Here is an 18879-nt window from a genome sequence, read left to right on the forward strand (position 1 = left end):
CTGGGGCTGGCATACCTGAGGGCCCGCTTATCCCCCTACCAACCCCAGAAATTACTCCGGTCTGAAGACCAAAATTTGCTTGAAGTCCCCAACATCTGGACTTACCATCTGTCCTCGACTAGGCATAGAGCCTTCTCGATTGTGGCCCCTTATTTATGGAATGCCTTGCCAGCTGAAACCCAATCTATCTGAGACCTACATGCTTTTCGGAAAGCCTGTAAAACCTTTCTCTTCCGACAAGCTTTCGATGGGTGAATAAATCGGGACGATGTCTGTTCTTGTTTTATTGTATTTTAAAGTCAATTGTATTGTTTTAATCTACTGCTGTAAACCGCTCCGAGCCACATTGGGAGTAGTATACAAGTCAAGTCAAATAAATAAACCCAAAAAGACGTGTCCACAAGATGATTGGAGTGAAAATCGGCCACAACTCATTTACTGAAAACAGGAACAAGGGTTGGCAGGCATGCATGGATCCTGGATCAGGAATCAGGCAGCCCACTGCTGTCTGATGTTGCTACAAGCCTGGGTGCTGACGGCACAATACGGTCAACATAATCTTGGCACCCCAGGTGCCACAGGCATTATCCCCCCTTCTACCAAGGGGCAATAGCTGGCCAGATCCAGGGCCCGCGCCACACACCAAACACAGAGTTGTGACAAGTTAAACAACAAGTTAACAAAATAGGCTAACATAACAGGCCGACAAAAATCCTGAAGCCAACTACATGCAGAGTGGGGGGGATGGAAAAGCTCGAGCAGGCCAAATGCCTGCTCGTAGGACTCGGGCAGCCTCAAGTAGGCTGCCCAGGCCAGAGCCAGAGGCTGGCCCCAGCCACGCCAGCAACAGGGCAGGGCCAGCTTGGTCATAAACTTTCCCGCCACTCAGGGGGCTTCTGGGAAGAAGAAGCCCACTGGGACTAATGGTGGCGAGGACACCCTGCGCCACAACCTGCTTGGCCTGGTAAATTGGCCAAGCCATTTATTTACAGTGTTGACCAATATGTTTCCTCTGGGAATTTCTAGCTTTTCCAATGCAACACTATGGTCAGCTTCCACTAGGGTGGAAGACCTAGAAGTCTTCCTTCTCGTTGGGTTGTTGTAGGTTTTTCGAGGCAGAGAGTTCCACTGCTGAATGGCTCTTGTGATGAATTGCCTGCCTTTAGGCCAGGGAAAAGCTCAGGAAGTAGGCCCAATTATTGAACCATCAAGGATGTTAAGATCTTCCGGAGAGGCCCTGCTCTCAGTCCCACCACCTTCGTGACAGAGTGAAAATTCGGGGGCTATGCACAGCGGAAGAGGTTACTAGATCACACAGACACAAATCAGGACACTGCAGTCTTCCAGTTTCAAAAATAACGAAGTTTACTAAGTACATCTCAATACACATCTACTTCTAAGCAGGCAAAATCAGGAACTACAAAGCACAGCTTCAGTACAGTTTCAGAACATCTGCTTATCTGGCTCTCTGGCTGTAAGCCGGATACTCTCTATTTCTTCCCAGCCAGAGAAACTCGTTATCTAATTTCTGTCAAGGTCTCTTCTCTCTACCTCTCTGTCTCTTACAACAACAATTCCAACACACCATTGAACATGGCAGAATCCATCTTGAATACATATGAACACCATTCTTAATCATATAGAAACACATTGAAAAAACATACATGCATACCTTCAATAATCCTGACACTTCGCAAGCACGTTTGGTGGGAACGAGAGACAGGGCCTTCTCTGTGGTGGCCTCTCGACTATGGAACTCTCTCCCGAGCAAGATTAGCTCTGCCCCCTCCCTCTTGTCCTTCAGGAGGCTAATGAAATGCTTCGTTATGGAACAAAGCATTCGTTATGGAACGAAGCATTCCCCGAATAATGGCTGAAACCGGTTACAGGCCAAAGTGAGTGACCACATATGCGGACTGAGTTGAACATGATTTCACCTTGGCGATTTGGTGTATATGTATTTTATCTATATGTATTTTAATCTTGTATTGTTGTATGATGTTTGAACTTGTATTCATAGCATTGAATCCTTGCTGTAAGCCGGTCTGAATCCCTCTATGGAGGTGAGAAGATCAGAATATAAAAGTTTAAAATAAATAAATAAAATTTGGCAGCCATTTTGTGAGATGGTGCATGGAGGCATCCATCTTAGGTTAGTCATTTCCTAGAGGAGGCGGAGCTTAGAAGCAGCCTGGAGGGAAATGTGGAGAACCTTTGTGATTAGTTGGGAGAAAGTGGGCGGAGCTTAATTGAAATACAGGGGAAAATGCCTTTAGGAGTGCGTTTTAAAATCTGACAGTTTAGTCAGGGTCTGAGTTTTGAAGAAGAGAGTTAGGTTTTGGGAGAGAGTTAGGAGAGGAGAAGTTAGCGAAGCCAAAGTGGTTAGTTAGAGAATATAGATAGCTGTTGGGGTTCAGCCTGTGTGTGAACCTGAACCTGATTTTCTGATTGTATTTCCTGGTGCCAATGTAGATGTCAATGTGAATTCTGAGGCCAATTTAGATGATGATGGTTTGAGTAGTGAAAATCCCACAGCCTTGAAAAGTGAAAGTCAAAATTCCCATGAGAACATGCATTCCCAGCCGAGCTGAGAAGTTTCACTCCCTTTTCCTCCCAGCCTTAGTTCTCCAGAGAAACTGACACCTGGTCTGCCTAATGAGGATAGGCGGGGGCAGATTTGGCAGAGCCAGGTTGAAGCACAAAGTTTACATAGGTCAGCTAGATTAAGAGAAATCCAAACAAAATCTTCAGGCGTGTCTCGCAATAGATTTCTTGGCCTTAAGTATGCCTGGCCTGAATGCAGCTTCAGACCAGGCATCGTTCCAGATTCATGTGCAAGCTTTTGCAGGTCTCCTCATTCAAGTGGCCTTGTTCCTCGGAGGTTTTCTAGTTGTTCCAAGTACGGTTAGTGGATTGCTAACAGGTTCCAGGATTCAGCAGTTTTGCTGTGGGTTTTATGATCTTGTTTATGGACATTTCTTGTTGCTGATTTTTACTATGACTTTTTACCTTTGCATTTTTCCTCTATTTTGCATTCATCTTTCATCTATAAAAAAGGATTGTTTTCCTGAAGTCAAGTGTGGTGGATGGTTGTCTGAGGGTCCAGTTTCCTGCTCTGGGTTGCAACAACAGCTATTAGTGAAGAATAGCTGGTAAAGAGATTCTAAACAGATCCAAGGGAGAGGACTGTTTGGAGTATTGGGAATTCTAGTCAGAAGGAGGTCTGCTAGTTTCCTGAGGGACTGAAGAGTTGTTATTGCCACAGTTTTTAAGGTTGGCTTTAAGGCCATCTTTATCTTTCTTTTCCTGCCCACCAACATTCCGTTTTCCGTTCTTAAGTTCAGAGTAGAGCAACTGCTTTGGGAGACTGTGGGCAAGCATCTGGACAACGTGGTCGGTCCAGCGGAGTTGATGGCGGAGGACCATCACTTCAATGTTGGTGGTCTTTGCTTCTTTCATCACGCTGATGTTTGTCTGCCTGTCTTCCCAAGAGATTTGCAGGATTTTCCGGAAGCAACGCTGATGGAATCGTTCCAGGTGTTGCATGTGACGTCTGTAGATAGTCCACATTTCACAGGCATATAGCAGGGCTGGGAAGACAATAGCTTTGTAAACAAGCACCTTGGTCTCTCTATGGACATCTTTATTAATGACTTAGATGAAGGGCGAGAAGGCAGGATCGTTAAGTTTGCAGACGACACCAAATTGGAGGGAGAGCCAATATTCCAGAGGACAGGAGCAGGACTCAAAACGATCTTGACAGATTAGAGAGATGATGGGCCAAAACTAACAAAATGAAGTTCAACAGGGACAAATGCAAGAGACTCCACTTAGGCAGAAAAAACGAAATGCAAAGATGTAGAATGGGGGACGATGAGGCCTGGCTCAAGAGCAGGACGTGTGGAAAAGATCTTGGAGTCCTCGTGGACAACAAGTTAAACATGAGCCAGGAATGTGATGTGGTGGCAAAAAAAGCCAATGGGATGTTGGCCTGCATCAAGAGGAGCATAGTGTCCAGATCTAGGGAAGTCCTGCTCCCCATGCTCTATTCCGCCTTGGTTAGACCACACCTGGAATATTGTGTCCAATTCTGGGCACCACAATTCAAGAGAGATATTGACAAGCTAGAATGTGTCCAGAGGAGGGCGATTAAATGATCAAGGGTCTGGAGAACAAGCTCTATGAGGAGCGGCTTAAGGAGCTGGACATGTTTAGCCTGAAGAAGAGAAGGCTGAGAGGGGATATGATGAGAGCCATGTATAAATATGTGAGAGGAAGCCACAGGGAGAAGGAGGGAGCAAGCTTGTTTTCTGCTTCCTTGGAGACGAGGACACAATAGAAGAATGGCTTCAAACTACAAGAGAGGAGATTCCATCTGAACATGAGGAAGAACTTCCTGACTGTGAGAGCCATTCAGCAGTGGAACTCTCTGCCCCGGAGTGTGGAGGAGGCTCCTTCTTTGGAAGCTTTTAAACAGAGGCTGGATGGCCATCTGTCAGGGGTGATTTAAATGCAATATTCCTGCTTCTTGGCAGAATGGGGTTGGACTGGATGGCCCAGGAGGTCTCTTCCAACTCTTGGATTCTAGGATTCTATGGTCTCCCTACGGATGTCCTGATCCTCAAACACTCTGGGAAGAATGCTACACTTGCAGAGCTCAGTTAGTGTTGTATTTCAGTTATTTATTTCTCGTGTCAGGGCAGCCAGTCAGTTATATTACATTTCTAACAGAACAAAGCAAACAAACAGAGAAAATACAAAATGAGTGAGTTTGGTAGTTGATTAGATGTCCTTTGACCAGTATCTGGCCACTTGGAGTGCCTCTGATGTTGCCGCAAGAAGGTCCTCCCTTGTGCATATGGTGGGGCTCAGGTTGTATTGCAGCAGGTGGTCAGTGGTTTGCTCTTCTCCACACTTGCATGTCAAGGATTCCACGTTGTGGCCCCATTTCTTGAGGTTGGCTCTGCATCTCGTGGTGCCAGAGCGCAGTCTGTTCAGCGCCTTCCAAGTCGCCCAGTCTTCTCTGTGCCCAGGGGGGAGTCTCTCATTTGGTCTCAGCCATTGGTTGAGGTTCTGGGTTTGAGCCTGCCACTTTTGGACTCTCGCTTGCTGAGGTGTTCCAGCGAGTGTCTCTGTAGATCTGAGAAAACTATGTCTGGATTTAAGTCATTGACGTGTTGGCTGATACCCAAACAGGGGATGACCTGGAGATGTCTCTGCCTTGGTCCTTTCACTATTGGCTGCTACTTCCCGGCGGATGTAAGGTGGTGCAATACCGGCTAAGCAGTGTAATTTCTCCAGTGGTGTAGGGCACAGACACCCCGTGATAATGCAGCATGTCCATTAAGAGCCACATCCACTGTTTTAGTGTGGTGAGATGTGTTCCACACTGGGCATGCATACTCAGTCGCGCGAAGTAGCACAGCGCAAGGGCAGATGTCTTCACTGTATCTGGTTGTGATCCCCAGGTTGTGCCAGTCAGCTTTCGTATGATATTGTTTCTAGCGTCCACTTTTTGCTTGAGTTGTATTTCAGTGTCAATGCTTACCTCTAAGTAAAAACAGTTTAGATCGGTCTGCCTGTCCTTTCTTTTTCCACTTCCTAAATTCAGCACTTAATAATGATTTGGACTCCACGGGGCCTCTTTGTTTGCAGAATCAACGGGAAGCGCCCTTCGTACAGCAGTTTGTTCTTAACTTCATTACTGTATTGAGTTTTTGTTTTGTTTTGTTTTATCCCCCCCCCCCCCCCCGCCGTATGAAGCCCTTCAGGAAATATCCTCAGCGTTTGTCGAAATTAGATGTCTCTCCGGAGTAGTTTCGTTTCCTCCTATGTATTTATTTATTTATTTAGAAAAGGAAAGCTTGCTGGGTCGGTGAATAGGAAACACTTTGCCTCGGCCGCTCAACCAGTGCTCACCGCCCAGCGTGTTGTGCCACATAAAGGGCAGGAGCTGTCAATTTTGATTGACCAAAGCACTTTTCCTCCTTCTTTCTCACGTTGCTGTAAGTGTCTTTTTCCATTAGAGTCAAAGAGGAGCTCCAGAGAGAGAGAAAGAGAAGCATACACAAAACCGATGCATGTTAAAAGCAAATGCTGAAGTCAGTTACTATCAGCAACCGTGTTTATTTGAGTCATCCCATGTTTATTCTCCATTCTTCTTCTTTCTTCTTTCCGTCACTTTTACCCCGCCCTTCTCACCCCCTAAGGGGGACTCAGGGCGGCTTACAGAGAAAGGCACAATTCGATGCCTTGTCACATATACATACATATATAAAAACAATTAAGCAATTACAAATTAAAATTAAATCATCAATACATAGTAACACCATAAACACAGTAGTAGGCTAATCCTGAGCTCAGAGTTCGGAGTTCCGTAATTCCATTCTCTTGTCCAGTTCCAGCTCATCATCAAGTCTTTCTTTAACTGCCTGAGTGTCCAAATGCCTGGTCCCACATCCAGGTCTTCAACCTCTTCCTAAATGAGAGAAGGGACGTTGCCGATCTAATCTCCCCGGGGAGCGAGTTCCACAGGCGGGGGGCCACCACCGAGAAGGCCCTGCTCCCCGTCCCCGCCAATCTCACTTGTGAAAGAGGCGGGGTCGCGAGCAGGGCCTCCCCAGAGGATCTTAGATTCCGAGGTGGGACATAGAAGGAGATCCGTTCGGATAGATACACTGGGCCGGAACCGTTTAGGGTTTTGTAGGTCAAAACCAGCACTTTGAATTGTGCTCGGAATTGGATCGGCAGCCAGTGGAGCTGACACAACAGGGGGGTGGTATGCTCCCTGTACGCCACTCCGGTGAGCAATCTGGCTGCTTCTCGCTGGACCAGTTGGAGTTTCCGAGCAGTCTTCAAAGGCAACCCCACGTAGAGTGCGTTGCAGTAATCCAGTCGGGATGTAACAAGAGTGTGGACCACCGTGGCCAAGTCTGACTTCCCAAGGTACGGGCGCAGCTGGCGCACAAGTTTTAGTTGTGCAAAAGCTCTCCCGGCCACCGCCGAGACCTGGGGTTCCAGGCTCAGCGGTGAGTCCAGGATCACTCCCAAGCTGCAAACCTGCGTCTTCAGGGGGAGTGTAACCCCGTGTAACACAGGCTGTAACCCTATACCCTGTTCGGCCTTACGACTGACCAGTAGGACCTCTGTCTAGTCTGGATTCAATTTCAATGTGTTAGCTCTCATCCAGTCCGACACAGCAGCCAAGCACCGGTTCAAGGTCTGGACAGCCTCCTTGGTGACAGGTGAGAAGGAGTGACAGATTTGGACATCATCTGCATAGAGATAACATCTTAGTCCGAAACTCTGAATGATCTCCCCCAGCGGCTTCATGTAGATGTTAAATAACATCGGGGACAGAATAGAACCCTGTGGGACTCCACACAACAACGGTTGTGGGGCCGAACAGGTGTCACCCAGTAACACCTTCTGGGATCGTCCCTCAAGGAAGGATCGGAGCCACCGCAAAGCAGTGCCTCCGAGCCCCATGTCCATGAGGCGCCCCAGAAGGATATTCGTTGAATGTACTTGCTTGCAGTAACTGTAGAATGACTGACTGAGTCACTGCTGCTTCCTGTTTACCCTATAAAAGCCAGTGTCTGAACTCAAGGGGCAGTTGTGCTCCCACAGAAGTTGAGGAAGCAAGAAGCCATTTTGTTCCCTTCTGCTTCAGGTAAGCCTTGTCTTAGATGCACTAGGAATCTGAGTGTGTTTTTAAAATTAGCTGCTGAGTAGAATCATAGAATCATAGAATCAAAGAGTTAGAAGAAACCTCATGGGCCATCCAGTCCAACCCCATTCTGCCAAGAAGCAGGAATGTTGCATTCAAATCACCCCTGACAGATGGCCACCCAGCCTCTGCTTAAAAGCTTCCAAAGAAGGAGCCTCCACCACACTCCGGGGCAGAGAGTTCCACTGCTGAACGGCTCTCACAGTCAGGAAGTTCTTCCTCATGTTCAGATGGAATCTCCTCTCTTGTAGGGTTACAGCCTGTGTTGGATGGGGTGACAAAGTAATTAGAGGCACAATGCAGTCGCCACAGCAGGAGGGTCTTTTAAGTGAACACATTTCTAAACACCTGTGTATCTGTGTGTGTATGAATACCCTTTTGTATACATCATTTGAGAGACGGGGCAAGGCTCATTGTTCTCAGAGTGACTCAGACTGAGTCATTGCTGCTTCCTGTTTACCCTATAAAAGTCAGTGTCTGAACTCAAGGGGCAGTGTGCTCCCACAAAAGTTGAGGAAGCAAGAAGCCATTTTGTTCCCTTCTGCTTCAGGTAAGCCTTGTCTTAGGGAGCACTAAGAATCTGAGTGTGTTTTTAAAATTAGCTGCTGAGTAGAATCATAGAATCCTGGAATCAAAGAGTTGGAAGAGACCTCCTGGGCCATCATCCAGTCCAACCCCATTCTGCCAAGAAGCAGGAATGTTGCATTCAAATCACCCCTGACAGATGGCCATCCAGCCTCTGTTTAAAAGCTTCCAAAGAAGGAGCCTCCACCACACTCCAGGACAGAGAGTTCCACTGCTGAACAGCTCTCACAGTCAGGAAGTTCTTCCTCATGTTCAGATGGAATCTCCTCTCTTGTAGTTTGAAGCCATTGCTCCATTGCGTCCTAGTCCCCAAGGAAGCAGTAAACAAGCTTGCTCCCTCCTCCTCCCTGTGGCTTCCTCTCACATATTTATATATGGCTATCATGTCTCCTCTCAGCCTTCTCTGCACACAACTCTAACATGTATAGTTTATCTATTAGGCTTGCGTAAGTTCATTTGTTAGTTTCTAAAATCGTAATTAATACGGATTAAATTATCTTTTGTTCCAATTTCGAGCCATGCAGGAATAGTGGGAATGTTCGGAATTGTTCGGAATTATTTTTGGGGGAGTGGCCTTCAGGAAGAGCTGTTCTTAGCCACGCCCACCTCGTCCCTCTTTGCATCGCCGGGCGTTGAAAGCCGCTGATGCAAAGAGGGATGAGGTGGGCATGGGTAAGCACTGATATTGCGGCATGTCTCATTAAGAGCCACATCCACTGTTTTAGCGTGGTGAGATGTGTTCCACACTGGGCATGCATACTAAGCAGCAGAGTAGCATAGTGCAAGGGCAGATGTCAGCCTTCTCTTCTTCAGGCTAAACATGCCCAGCTCCTTAAGCCGCTCCTCATAGGGCTTGTTCTCGAGACCCTTGATCATTTTAGTCGCCCTCCTCTGGACGCATTCCAGCTTGTCAACATCTCTCTTGAATTGTGGTGCCCAGAATTGGACACAATATTCAAGGTAAAGTGGTCTGACCAAAGCAGAATAGAGCATGGGGAGCATGACTTCCCTAGATCTAGACACTATGATGCAGGCCAACATCCCATTGGCTTTTTTTGCCGTCACATCACATTGTTGGCTCATGTTTATCTTGTCCACGAGGACTCCAAGATCTTTTTCACACGTACTGCTCTCGAGCCAGTTTTTCACACGTACTGCTCTCGAACATACTGTGCATGCATGTTGTTGTTGTTCATTCGTTCAGTCGTTCTGACTCTTCGTGACCTCCTGGACCAGCCCAGGCCAGAGCTCCCTGTCAGCCGTCATCACCCCCAGCTCCTTCAAGCTCAATCCAGTCACTTCAAGGATGACATCCATCCATCTTGCCCTTCGTCGGCCCCTCTTCCTTTTTCCTTCCATTTTCCCCAGCATCATTGTCTTCTCTAAACTTTCCTTTCTTCTCATGATGTGGCCAAAGGACTTCATCTTGGCCTCTAATCTCCTTACCTCCAGTCAGGCTTTATTTCCTGAAGTATGGACTGGTTGGATCTTCTCGTAGTCCAAGGCACTCTCTGTTTTGGCCGAGCTATTTTCTGACGATGAGGATGATGGGATTCAGATTCCTGCTGGGATTCAGCTTCCTGGCTCTTTGTCTGTGCCTCAGATCTCTGAGCCTGCTTCTGAGGCTCCCACAGACAGTGCAGTTTCAACACAGCCGTTTCCACCAGAAAGGAATTTTAACGAAGGAGATAGCGAGCAGGTGTCTTCCCACGCTGATATTGACAAGCTGGAATGTGTCCAGAGGAGGGCGACTAAAATGATCAAGGGTCTGGAGAACAAGCCCTATGAGGAGCGGCTTAGGGAACTGGGCATGTTTAGCCTGAAGAAGAGAAGGCTGAGAGGAGATAGGATAGCCATGTATAAATATGTGAGAGGAAGCCACAGGGAGGAGGAGGGAGCAAGCTTGTTTTCTGCTTCCTTGGAGACTAGGACGCGGAACAATGGCTTCAAACTACAAGAGAGGAGATTCCATCTGAACATTAGGAAGAACTTCCTGACTGTGAGAGCCGTTCAGCAGTGGAACTCTCTGCCCCGGAGTGTGGTGGAGGCTCCTTCTTTGGAAGCTTTTAAGCAGAGGCTGGATGGCCATCTGTCAGGGGTGATTTGAATGCAATATTCCTGCTTCTTGGCAGGGGTTGGACTGGATGGCCCATGAGGTCTCTTCCAACTCTTTGATTCTATGATTCTATGATACCAAAAGTCTAGATAGTTACTTGACCCAGCAAGCTCGCCTTGATCTCTGGGTCAGGTGGAGTTCTTGTTTGGTCAGCAGACGAGAAGCCAGCTTGGTGAAAGGTCATTGCAATGCTTTTATGATGATTAGAGCCTAATGTTTTGATGTTAGGTATTTAGGCATCTTGCAAACTCTGAAAAAGCGTCAGTTCAACGTAGCTTACTAGCCTGAAAGCTTCATGGAATAACCTTAGACTGGAAAGCAGTACGCTTGGGATTTCTTGCACTGTGATTCATGGGGCAATTGTTTCATTGCTTGTACCTGGGACTTTGAACTTTGCCAATAGGATTATGTCTCCTGCTTTTACCTGAAGATCTTTGGAACTGTATCCTGCATTTAACCTTAATCTCTGGGCCTGCTTCTGAGGCTCCCATAGACAGTGCAGTGTCAACACAGCCATTTCCACCAGAAAGGAATTTTAACGAAGGAAATAGCAAGCAGGTGCCTTCCCACACTGATACCGAAAGTGTGACCCGGCAAGCTCGTCTTGATCTGAGGGTCAGGCGGAGTTCTCGTCTGGCCAGCAGACGAGAAGCCAGGTCGGTGAAAGGTCATCGCAATGCTTTTATGATGATGAGAGCCTAATGTTTTCATGTTAGAAAGGTATTTAGGCCTCTTGCAAACTCTGAGAAAGCGTCAGTTCAACGTAGCTTACTAGCCTGAAAGCTTCATGGAATAACCTTAGACTGGAAAGCGGTACACTTGGGATTTCTTGCATGGTGATTCATTGCTGATAGTGACTTGACCCGGCAAGCTTGTCTTGATCTCCGGGTCAGGCAGGGTTCTCATCTGGCCAGCAGATGAGAAGCCAGCTCGGTGAAAGGTCATCGCAATGCTTTTATGATGATGAGAGCCTAATGTTTTCATGTTAGAAAGGTATTTAGGCCTCTTGCAAACTCTGAGAAAGCGTCAGTTCAACGTAGCTTACTAGCCTGAAAGCTTCATGGAATAACTTTAGCCTGGAAAGCAGCACGCTTGGGATTTCTTGCATTGTGATTCATGGGGCAATTGTTTCATTGCTTGTACCTGGGACTCTGGTTTGAACTTTTCCAATAGGATTATGTCTCCTGTTTTTACCTGAAGATCTTTGGAACTATATTCTGCTTTTAACCTTGATCTTTGGAATTTTGCAATGCTTAGTCTTTATTTTGACTTGGATTTTTTTCTCAATAAACTATAAAACGACAGCTCTTGTGTGGTGGTGTTTGGCAGCAAGGTGAAGCTTACTCTGAGTTGCAACAAGTTCAGTCTTACAGTGTGTATGTGTACTTTATGATGGCTGTTGCCATTTTTTGACCATGTTGGAATGGGCTTGCATTGAGGCGGCCTGTTGGGAAAACTTGAATTTGTTAAGAAATGCAAAACTACGGATATACCCAAATTGGCCCAGTCTGGTGATCTGGAAAATAAAGTAATGAGAAAGTGTTGGTTTCTAATATATGTAATTTCCTTATGCGTGTGTGTAAACAGTATTTCTTGTTGTTTCTTTGTCAGTGTTGATGCAGAGATTGTCTGGTTTGCCTACTTTGGAACATAAATATATAGTTGTCCTTCTTTAGGGGCCCCTTTCGAATCTATGGTATTATATCTGACATATACATATATGTGTGTGTGCAAGAGAGCCAGTTTTTCACAGTTTTTCAAACCTATCTATATCTGAGGCTTTGTCAGGAGGGCTTTGATTATGTTTTCCTGCCCTCGTGATGGCCTTAAGGCAGCATTTCTTAATCTGGGGGTCGGGAACCTTGGGGACGTTGCAAGGGGGTGTCAGAAGGGTCACCAAAGACGACCAGAAAACACAATATTTGTGGGAGTTCTGTGTGAGATGTTTGACCCAATGCTATCGATGGTGGGGTTCAGAATGCTCTTTGATTGTAGGTGAACTACAAATCCCAGTAACTACAACTCCCAAATGTCAAGGTCTATTTTCCCCAAACTCTGTCTGTGTTCATATTTGGGCACATGGAGTATTTGTGCCAAGTTTGGTCTAGATCTTTCATTGTTTGAGTCCACAGTTCTCTCTGGATGGAGATGAACTACAACTCCCAAATTCAAGGTCAATGCCCACCAAACCCTTTTAGTGTTTTCTGTTGGTCATGGGAGTCCTGTGTATCATGTTTGGTTCTATTCCATCACTGGTGGGGTTCAGTATGCTCTTTGATTGTAGGTGAACTATAAATCCAAGTAACTACAACTCCCAAATGTCAAGGTCTATTTTCCTCAAACTCTGTCTGTGTTTTTGATTGTAGGTGAACCCTTTTAGTGTTTTCTGTTGGTCATACGAGTCCTGTGTGCAATGTTTGGTTCTATTCCATCATTGGTGGGGTTCAGTATGCTCTTTGATTGCAGGTGAACTACAAATCCCAGTAACTACAACTCCCAAATGTCAAGGTCTATTTCTCCAAACTCTATCTCTGTTCATAGTTGGGCACATGGAGTATTTGTGCCAAGTTTGGTCTAGATCCTTCATTGTTTGAGTCCACAGTTGTCTCTGGATGTAGGTGAATGACAACTCCCAAACTCAAGGTCGATGCCCATCACACCCTTTTAGTGGTTTCTGTTGGGAGACCTGTGTGCCACATTTGGTTCTATTCCATCATTGGTGGGGTTCAGTATGCTCTTTGATTGTAGGTGAACTATAAATCTTAGTAACTACAACTCTCAAATGTCAAGTTCTATTTTCCCCAAACTCTATCTGTGTCTATGATTGTAGGTGAACTTCTTTAGTGTTTTCTGTTGGTCATGGGAGTCCTGTGTGCCATGTTTGGTTCTATTCCATCATTGGTGGGGTTCAGTATGCTCTTTGATTGTAGGCGAACTATAAATCCCAATAACTACATCTCTTAAATTTCAAGATCTATTTCCCCCAAATTCTATCTCTGTTCATAGTTGGGCACATGGAGTATTTGTGCCAAGTTTGGTCCAGATCCTTCATTGTTTGAGTCCACTGTTCTCTCTGGATGTAGGTGAACTACAACTCCCAAACTCAAGGTCAATGCCCACCAAATCCTTTTAGTGTTTTCTGTTGGGAGTCCTGTGTGCCATGTTTGGTTCTATTCCATCATTGGTGGGGTTCAGTATGCTCTTTGATTGTAGGTAAACTATAAATAGCAGTAACTACATATCCCAAATGTCAAGGTCTATTTTCCCCAAACTCTATGTCTTTGATTGCAGGTGAACCTTTTTAGTGTTTTCTGTTGGTCATGGGAGTCCTGTGTGTCATGTTTGGTCCTATTCCATCATTGGTGGAGTTCAGAGTGCTCTTTGATTGCAGGTGAACTATAAATCCCAGTAACTACAACTCCCAAATGTCAAGATCTGTTTTCCCCAAACTCTATCTGTGTTCATAGTTGGGCACATGGAGTATTTTTGCCAAGCTTGGTCTAGATCCTTCATTGTTTGAGTCCACAGTTCTCTCCGGATGGAGGTGAACTACAACTCCCAAACTCAAGGTCAATGCCCACCAAACCCTTTTAGTGTTTTCTATTGGTCATGGGAGTCCTGTGTGCTATATTTGGTTCCATTCCATCATTGGTCGGGTTCAGTATGCTCTTTCATTGCAGGTGAACTACAAATCCCAGTAACTACAACTTCCAAATGTCAAGTTCTATTTTCCCCAAACTCTATCTGTGTCTTTGATTGTAGGTGAACCTTTTTAGTGTTTTCCGTTGGTCATGGGAGTCCTGTGTGCCATATTTGGTTCCATTCCCTCATTGGTCGGGTTCAGTATGCTCTTTGATTGTAGGTGAACTACAAATCCCAGTAACTACAACTTCCAAATGTCAAGGACTATTTTCCCGAAATTCTATATGTGTTCATATTTTGGTACATGGAGTATTTGTGCAAAGTTTGGTCTAGATCCTTCATTGTTTGAGTCCACTGTTCTCTCTGGATGTAGGTGAACTACAACTCCCAAACTCAAGGTCAATGCCCACCAAACCCTTTTAGTGTTTTCTGTTGAGAGTCCTATGTGCCATATTTGGTTTTATTCCATCATTGGTGGGGTTCAGTATGCTCTTTGATTGTAGGTGAACTATAAATCCCAGTAACTACAACTCCCAAATTTCAAGATCTATTTTCCCCAAATTCTATCTCTGTTCATAGTTGGGCACATGGAGTATTTGTGCCAAGTTTGGTCTAGATCTTTCATTGTTTGAGTCCACAATTCTCTCCGGATGGAGGTGAACTACAACTCCCAAATTCAAGGTCAATGCCCACCAAACCCTTTTAGTGTTTTCTCTTGGGAGTCCTGTGTGGCATATTTGGTTCTATTCCATAATTGGTGGAGTTCAGAGTGCTCTCTGATTGTAGGCTAAGTATAAATCACAGAAACTACAACTCCCAAATGAGAAAATTATTTTTTTAGTGATGGTCACTCCTTGCGTTAGTAGGTGTCTTGTGGCCAATTTTGGCAATTCATCCAGCGGATTTTGAGTTATGATGTCACTCAAAACGATGAGAACATATATATATATATAGATGCAAACTATATATATGCCAGAACGCCGTTCTTCCTTGAGGATGCAACTATCACCCGCTTGCCTCACTTCCTTGTGTTGTGTTTCTTTTCAGGTCAGCCACTAACCGTTGCCTGCAAAGCGTTCTTTGGGTTTAGCGGGGAGTCCGGACCCATGATCTACTGGACCCGAGGAGAGAGATTCATCGAAGAACTTGAAAACCACATCAAAGAAGGCGAAATCAGGTACTTGGTAACAGGAATAATAATAATAATAATAATAATAATAATAATAATAATAATATTTTATTTCTCGTGTCAGGGCAGCCAGTCAAATATATTACATTTCTAACAGAACAAAGCAAACAAACAGAGAAAATACAAAATGTGTGAGTTTGGTAGTTGATTAAATGTCCTTTGACCAGTCTCTGGCCACTTGGAGTGCCTCTGGTGTTGCTGCAAGAAGGTCCTCCATTGTGCATGTGGCAGGGTTCAGGTTGCATTGCAGGAGGTGGTCAGTGGTTTGTTCTTCTCCACACTCACATGTCATGGACTCCATTTTGTGGCCCCATTTCTGAAGGTTGGCTCTGCATCTCGTGGTGCCAGAGTGCAGTCTGTTCATCGCCTTCCAAGTCGCCCAGTTGCCCAGGGGGGAGTCTCTCATTTGGTATCAGCCATTGGTTGAGGTGCTGGGTTTGAGCCTGCCGCTTTTGGACTCTCGCTTGCTGAAATGTTCTGTAGATCTTAGAAAACTATGTCTGGATTTAAGTCGTTGACGTGCTGGCTGATACCCAAACAGGGGGTGAGCTGGAGATGTCTCTGCCTTGGTCCTTTCACTATTGGCTGCTACGTCCCGGCGGATGTCAGGTGGTGCAATACCGGCTAAGCAGTGTAACTTCTTCAGTGGTGAAGGGCACAGACACCCCGTGATAATGTGGCATGTCTCATTAAGAGCCACATCCACTGTTTTAGTGTGGTGAGATGTGTTCCACACTGGGCATGCATACTCAGCAGCACAGTAGCACAGCGCAAGGGCAGATGTCTTCACTGTGTCTGGTTGTGATCCCCAGGTTGTGCCAGTCAGCTTTTGTATTATATTGTTTCTAGCGCCCACTTTTTGTTTGATGTTCAGGCAGTGCTTCTTGTAGGTCAGAGCACAGTCCAGAGTGACTCCCAGGTATTTGGGTGCGCTGCAATGCTCCCGTGGGATTCCTTCCCAGGTGATCTTCAGAGCTCGGGATACTTGTCTGTTCTTAAGGGGAAAGGCACATGTCTGTGTTTTGGATGGATTAGGGATCAGCTGGTTTTCCCTGTAATAGGCAGTAAGAGCACCTACAGCTTCGGAGAGCTTCTGTTCAACCGTCTCAAAGCTCCCTGCTTGGGCGGTGATGGCACGATCATCAGCATAGATGAAGCTCTCTGTCCCTTCTGTCAGTGGCTGGTCATTGGTGTTGATGTTGAACATGGATGGAGAAAGCACGCTCCCCTGAGGCCGGCCATTCTTCTGTTTCCGCCATCTGCTTCTCTAGCCCTGGAACTCAACAAAGAAGTTCCTGTTCTGTAGCTGATTTCCTTGAGTGGTGATGGCACGATCATCAGCATAGATGAAACTCTCTGTCCCATCTGGCAGTGGCTGGTCATTTGTGTAGATGTTGAACATGGATGGAGCAAGCACGCTCCCCTGAGGCAGGCCGTTCTTCTGTTTCCGCCATCTGCTTCTCTGGCCCTGGAACTCAACAAAGAAGTTCCTGTTCTGTAGCTGATTTCCTTGAGTGGTGATGGCACGATCATCAGCATAGATGAATCTTTCTGTCCCTTCTGGCAGTGGCTGGTCATTTGTGTAGATGTTGATCATGGATGGAGCAAGCACGCTCCCCTGAGGCAGGCTGTTCTTCTGTTTCCACCATCTGCTTCTCTGGCCCTGGAACTCAACAAAAAAGCTCCTGTTTTGTAAGGTAATATAATCATAAATATAGTAAAATAATAAATGCAATAATAATAAAGTAAAATAATAAATGTAATAATAATCATAAATAGTGTAAAATAATAAATGCAATAATAATAATAATAATAGGGTAAAATACTGTAAATGTAATAATAATAAAGAGAGTAAAATAATACATGAAATAAAAATAATACTAATAACGGAGTAAAATAATAAATAACTTTGACTCGAGAATATGCCAAGGGGAGTTTTTTCAGCCTAAAAAAGGGGCTGAAAAACTAGGCTTATACTTGAGTATTTACAGTAAATCACATATAAACAATAAACAATAACACACAAGAATGTAAAAACCTATGGAGAGATGGGCCAAAACTAACAAAATGAAGTTCAACAGTGACAAATGCAAGATACTCCACTTTGGCAGAAAAAATGAAATGCAAAGATACAGAATGGGTGACGCCTGGCTCGAGAGCAGTACGTGTGAAAAAGATCTTGGAGTCCTCGTGGACAACAAGTTAAACATGAGCCAGGAATGTGATGTGGCGGCAAAAAAAAGCCAATGGGATTTTGGCCTGCGTCAAGAGGAGCCTAGTGTCTAGATCTAAGGAAGTAATGCTAGTCCTCTATTCTGCTTTGGTTAGACCACATCTGGAATACTGTGTCCAATTCTGGGCACCACAATTCAAGAGAGATATTGACAAGCTGGAATGTGTCCAGAGGAGGGCGACTAAAATGATCAAGGGTCTGGAGAACAAGCCCTATGAGGAGCGGCTTAGGGAACTGGGCATGTTTAGCCTGAAGAAGAGAAGGCTGAGAGGAGATATGATAGCCATGTATAAATATGTGAGAGGAAGCCACAGGGAGGAGGAGGGAGCAAGCTTGTTTTCTGCTTCCTTGGAGACTAGGACGCAATGGAGCAATGGCTTCAAACTACAAGAGAGGAGATTCCATCTGAACATGAGGAAGAACTTCCTGACTGTGAGAGCCGTTCAGCAGTGGAACTCTCTGCCCCGGAGTGTGGTGGAGGCTCCTTCTTTGGAAGCTTTGAAACAGGGGCTGGATGGCCATTTGTCAGGGGTGATTTGAATGCAATATTCCTGCTTCTTGGCAGAATGGGGTTGGACTGGATGGCCCATGAGGTCTCTTCCAACTCTTTGATTCTATGATTCTATGATTCTATGGCCAGGCCAAATGTAATAGCTTAAAATTTGAAAAGGATCGGAGAGGCTCTTATCCTCCCTTTCTCACAATCGGAGAGGAGCGGATGTCTCAGAATAGAACGCTTCCCAGGTTGTTTATGCTGTGCAGAGAATGGTTTCCTTGTCTAGAAGGTAGCAGACAGATGGTCTGCTGTGAGCATCGGAGTTTTCAGTTTGCTTGTGTCCTCAGAAGAGGTCCCCCGTGCCCTTTGGCTCCCATCAGTGCAATTCTTTCATTGGCTTTGGGGACGTGTTTAGCATTCAGGCCTAAAGATAAAGCTCAGCACAGTCTCCGCGTTCTGTGACATTCAGGGAACGGATTTGGTTTTCTGATAGCGATATGCTCTGAAAGATGGATGGCCTCCTTTAAGTGACATCGAATCCCCTGAGTTCATCCGTGTCTCCACGGTAATACATAGGCACCGTGGAATCCAGTAGAAATAAATGCTTCGAAGAAAAATAAGGAAGTTCCAAAAAGTAATAAGTCAATAAAATGTAGTAACACCAAGCAATGTCCGCAAAAGATATAAAAGCTATCCAAGACAGTAAGCTTGGGTGGTTTCGTTCATTAATTTCATAATTCGTTATTAATTCGTATTTAAATTAGCTTACGATCTGATATTGAGCCATTTTGGAATAGTGTGAGGAGTAATTAAGAATCGAAACAATTTTTCCAATTTTCGTAATTATTTTCGTAATATAATATAATAATATATAATATATAATACAATA

The 18879-nt window shown here is 45.3% G+C and overlaps 1 protein-coding gene across 1 annotated transcript in view; it reads left to right on the forward strand.

The window, feature by feature from the left end:
• IL1RAPL2 (interleukin 1 receptor accessory protein like 2) overlaps positions 1–18879 on the forward strand; it is a 975615-nt gene that overhangs the window by 891212 nt on the left and 65524 nt on the right. Inside the window, exon 7 of the mRNA XM_067471687.1 lies at positions 15120–15249. Within this exon, the coding sequence (XP_067327788.1) occupies positions 15120–15249 (130 nt within the window). The remainder of the gene's footprint in view (positions 1–15119; positions 15250–18879) is intronic.

This window comes from Anolis sagrei, chromosome 10 (genome assembly GCF_037176765.1).
Source record: "Anolis sagrei isolate rAnoSag1 chromosome 10, rAnoSag1.mat, whole genome shotgun sequence".
Taxonomy (NCBI): domain Eukaryota; kingdom Metazoa; phylum Chordata; class Lepidosauria; order Squamata; family Dactyloidae; genus Anolis; species Anolis sagrei.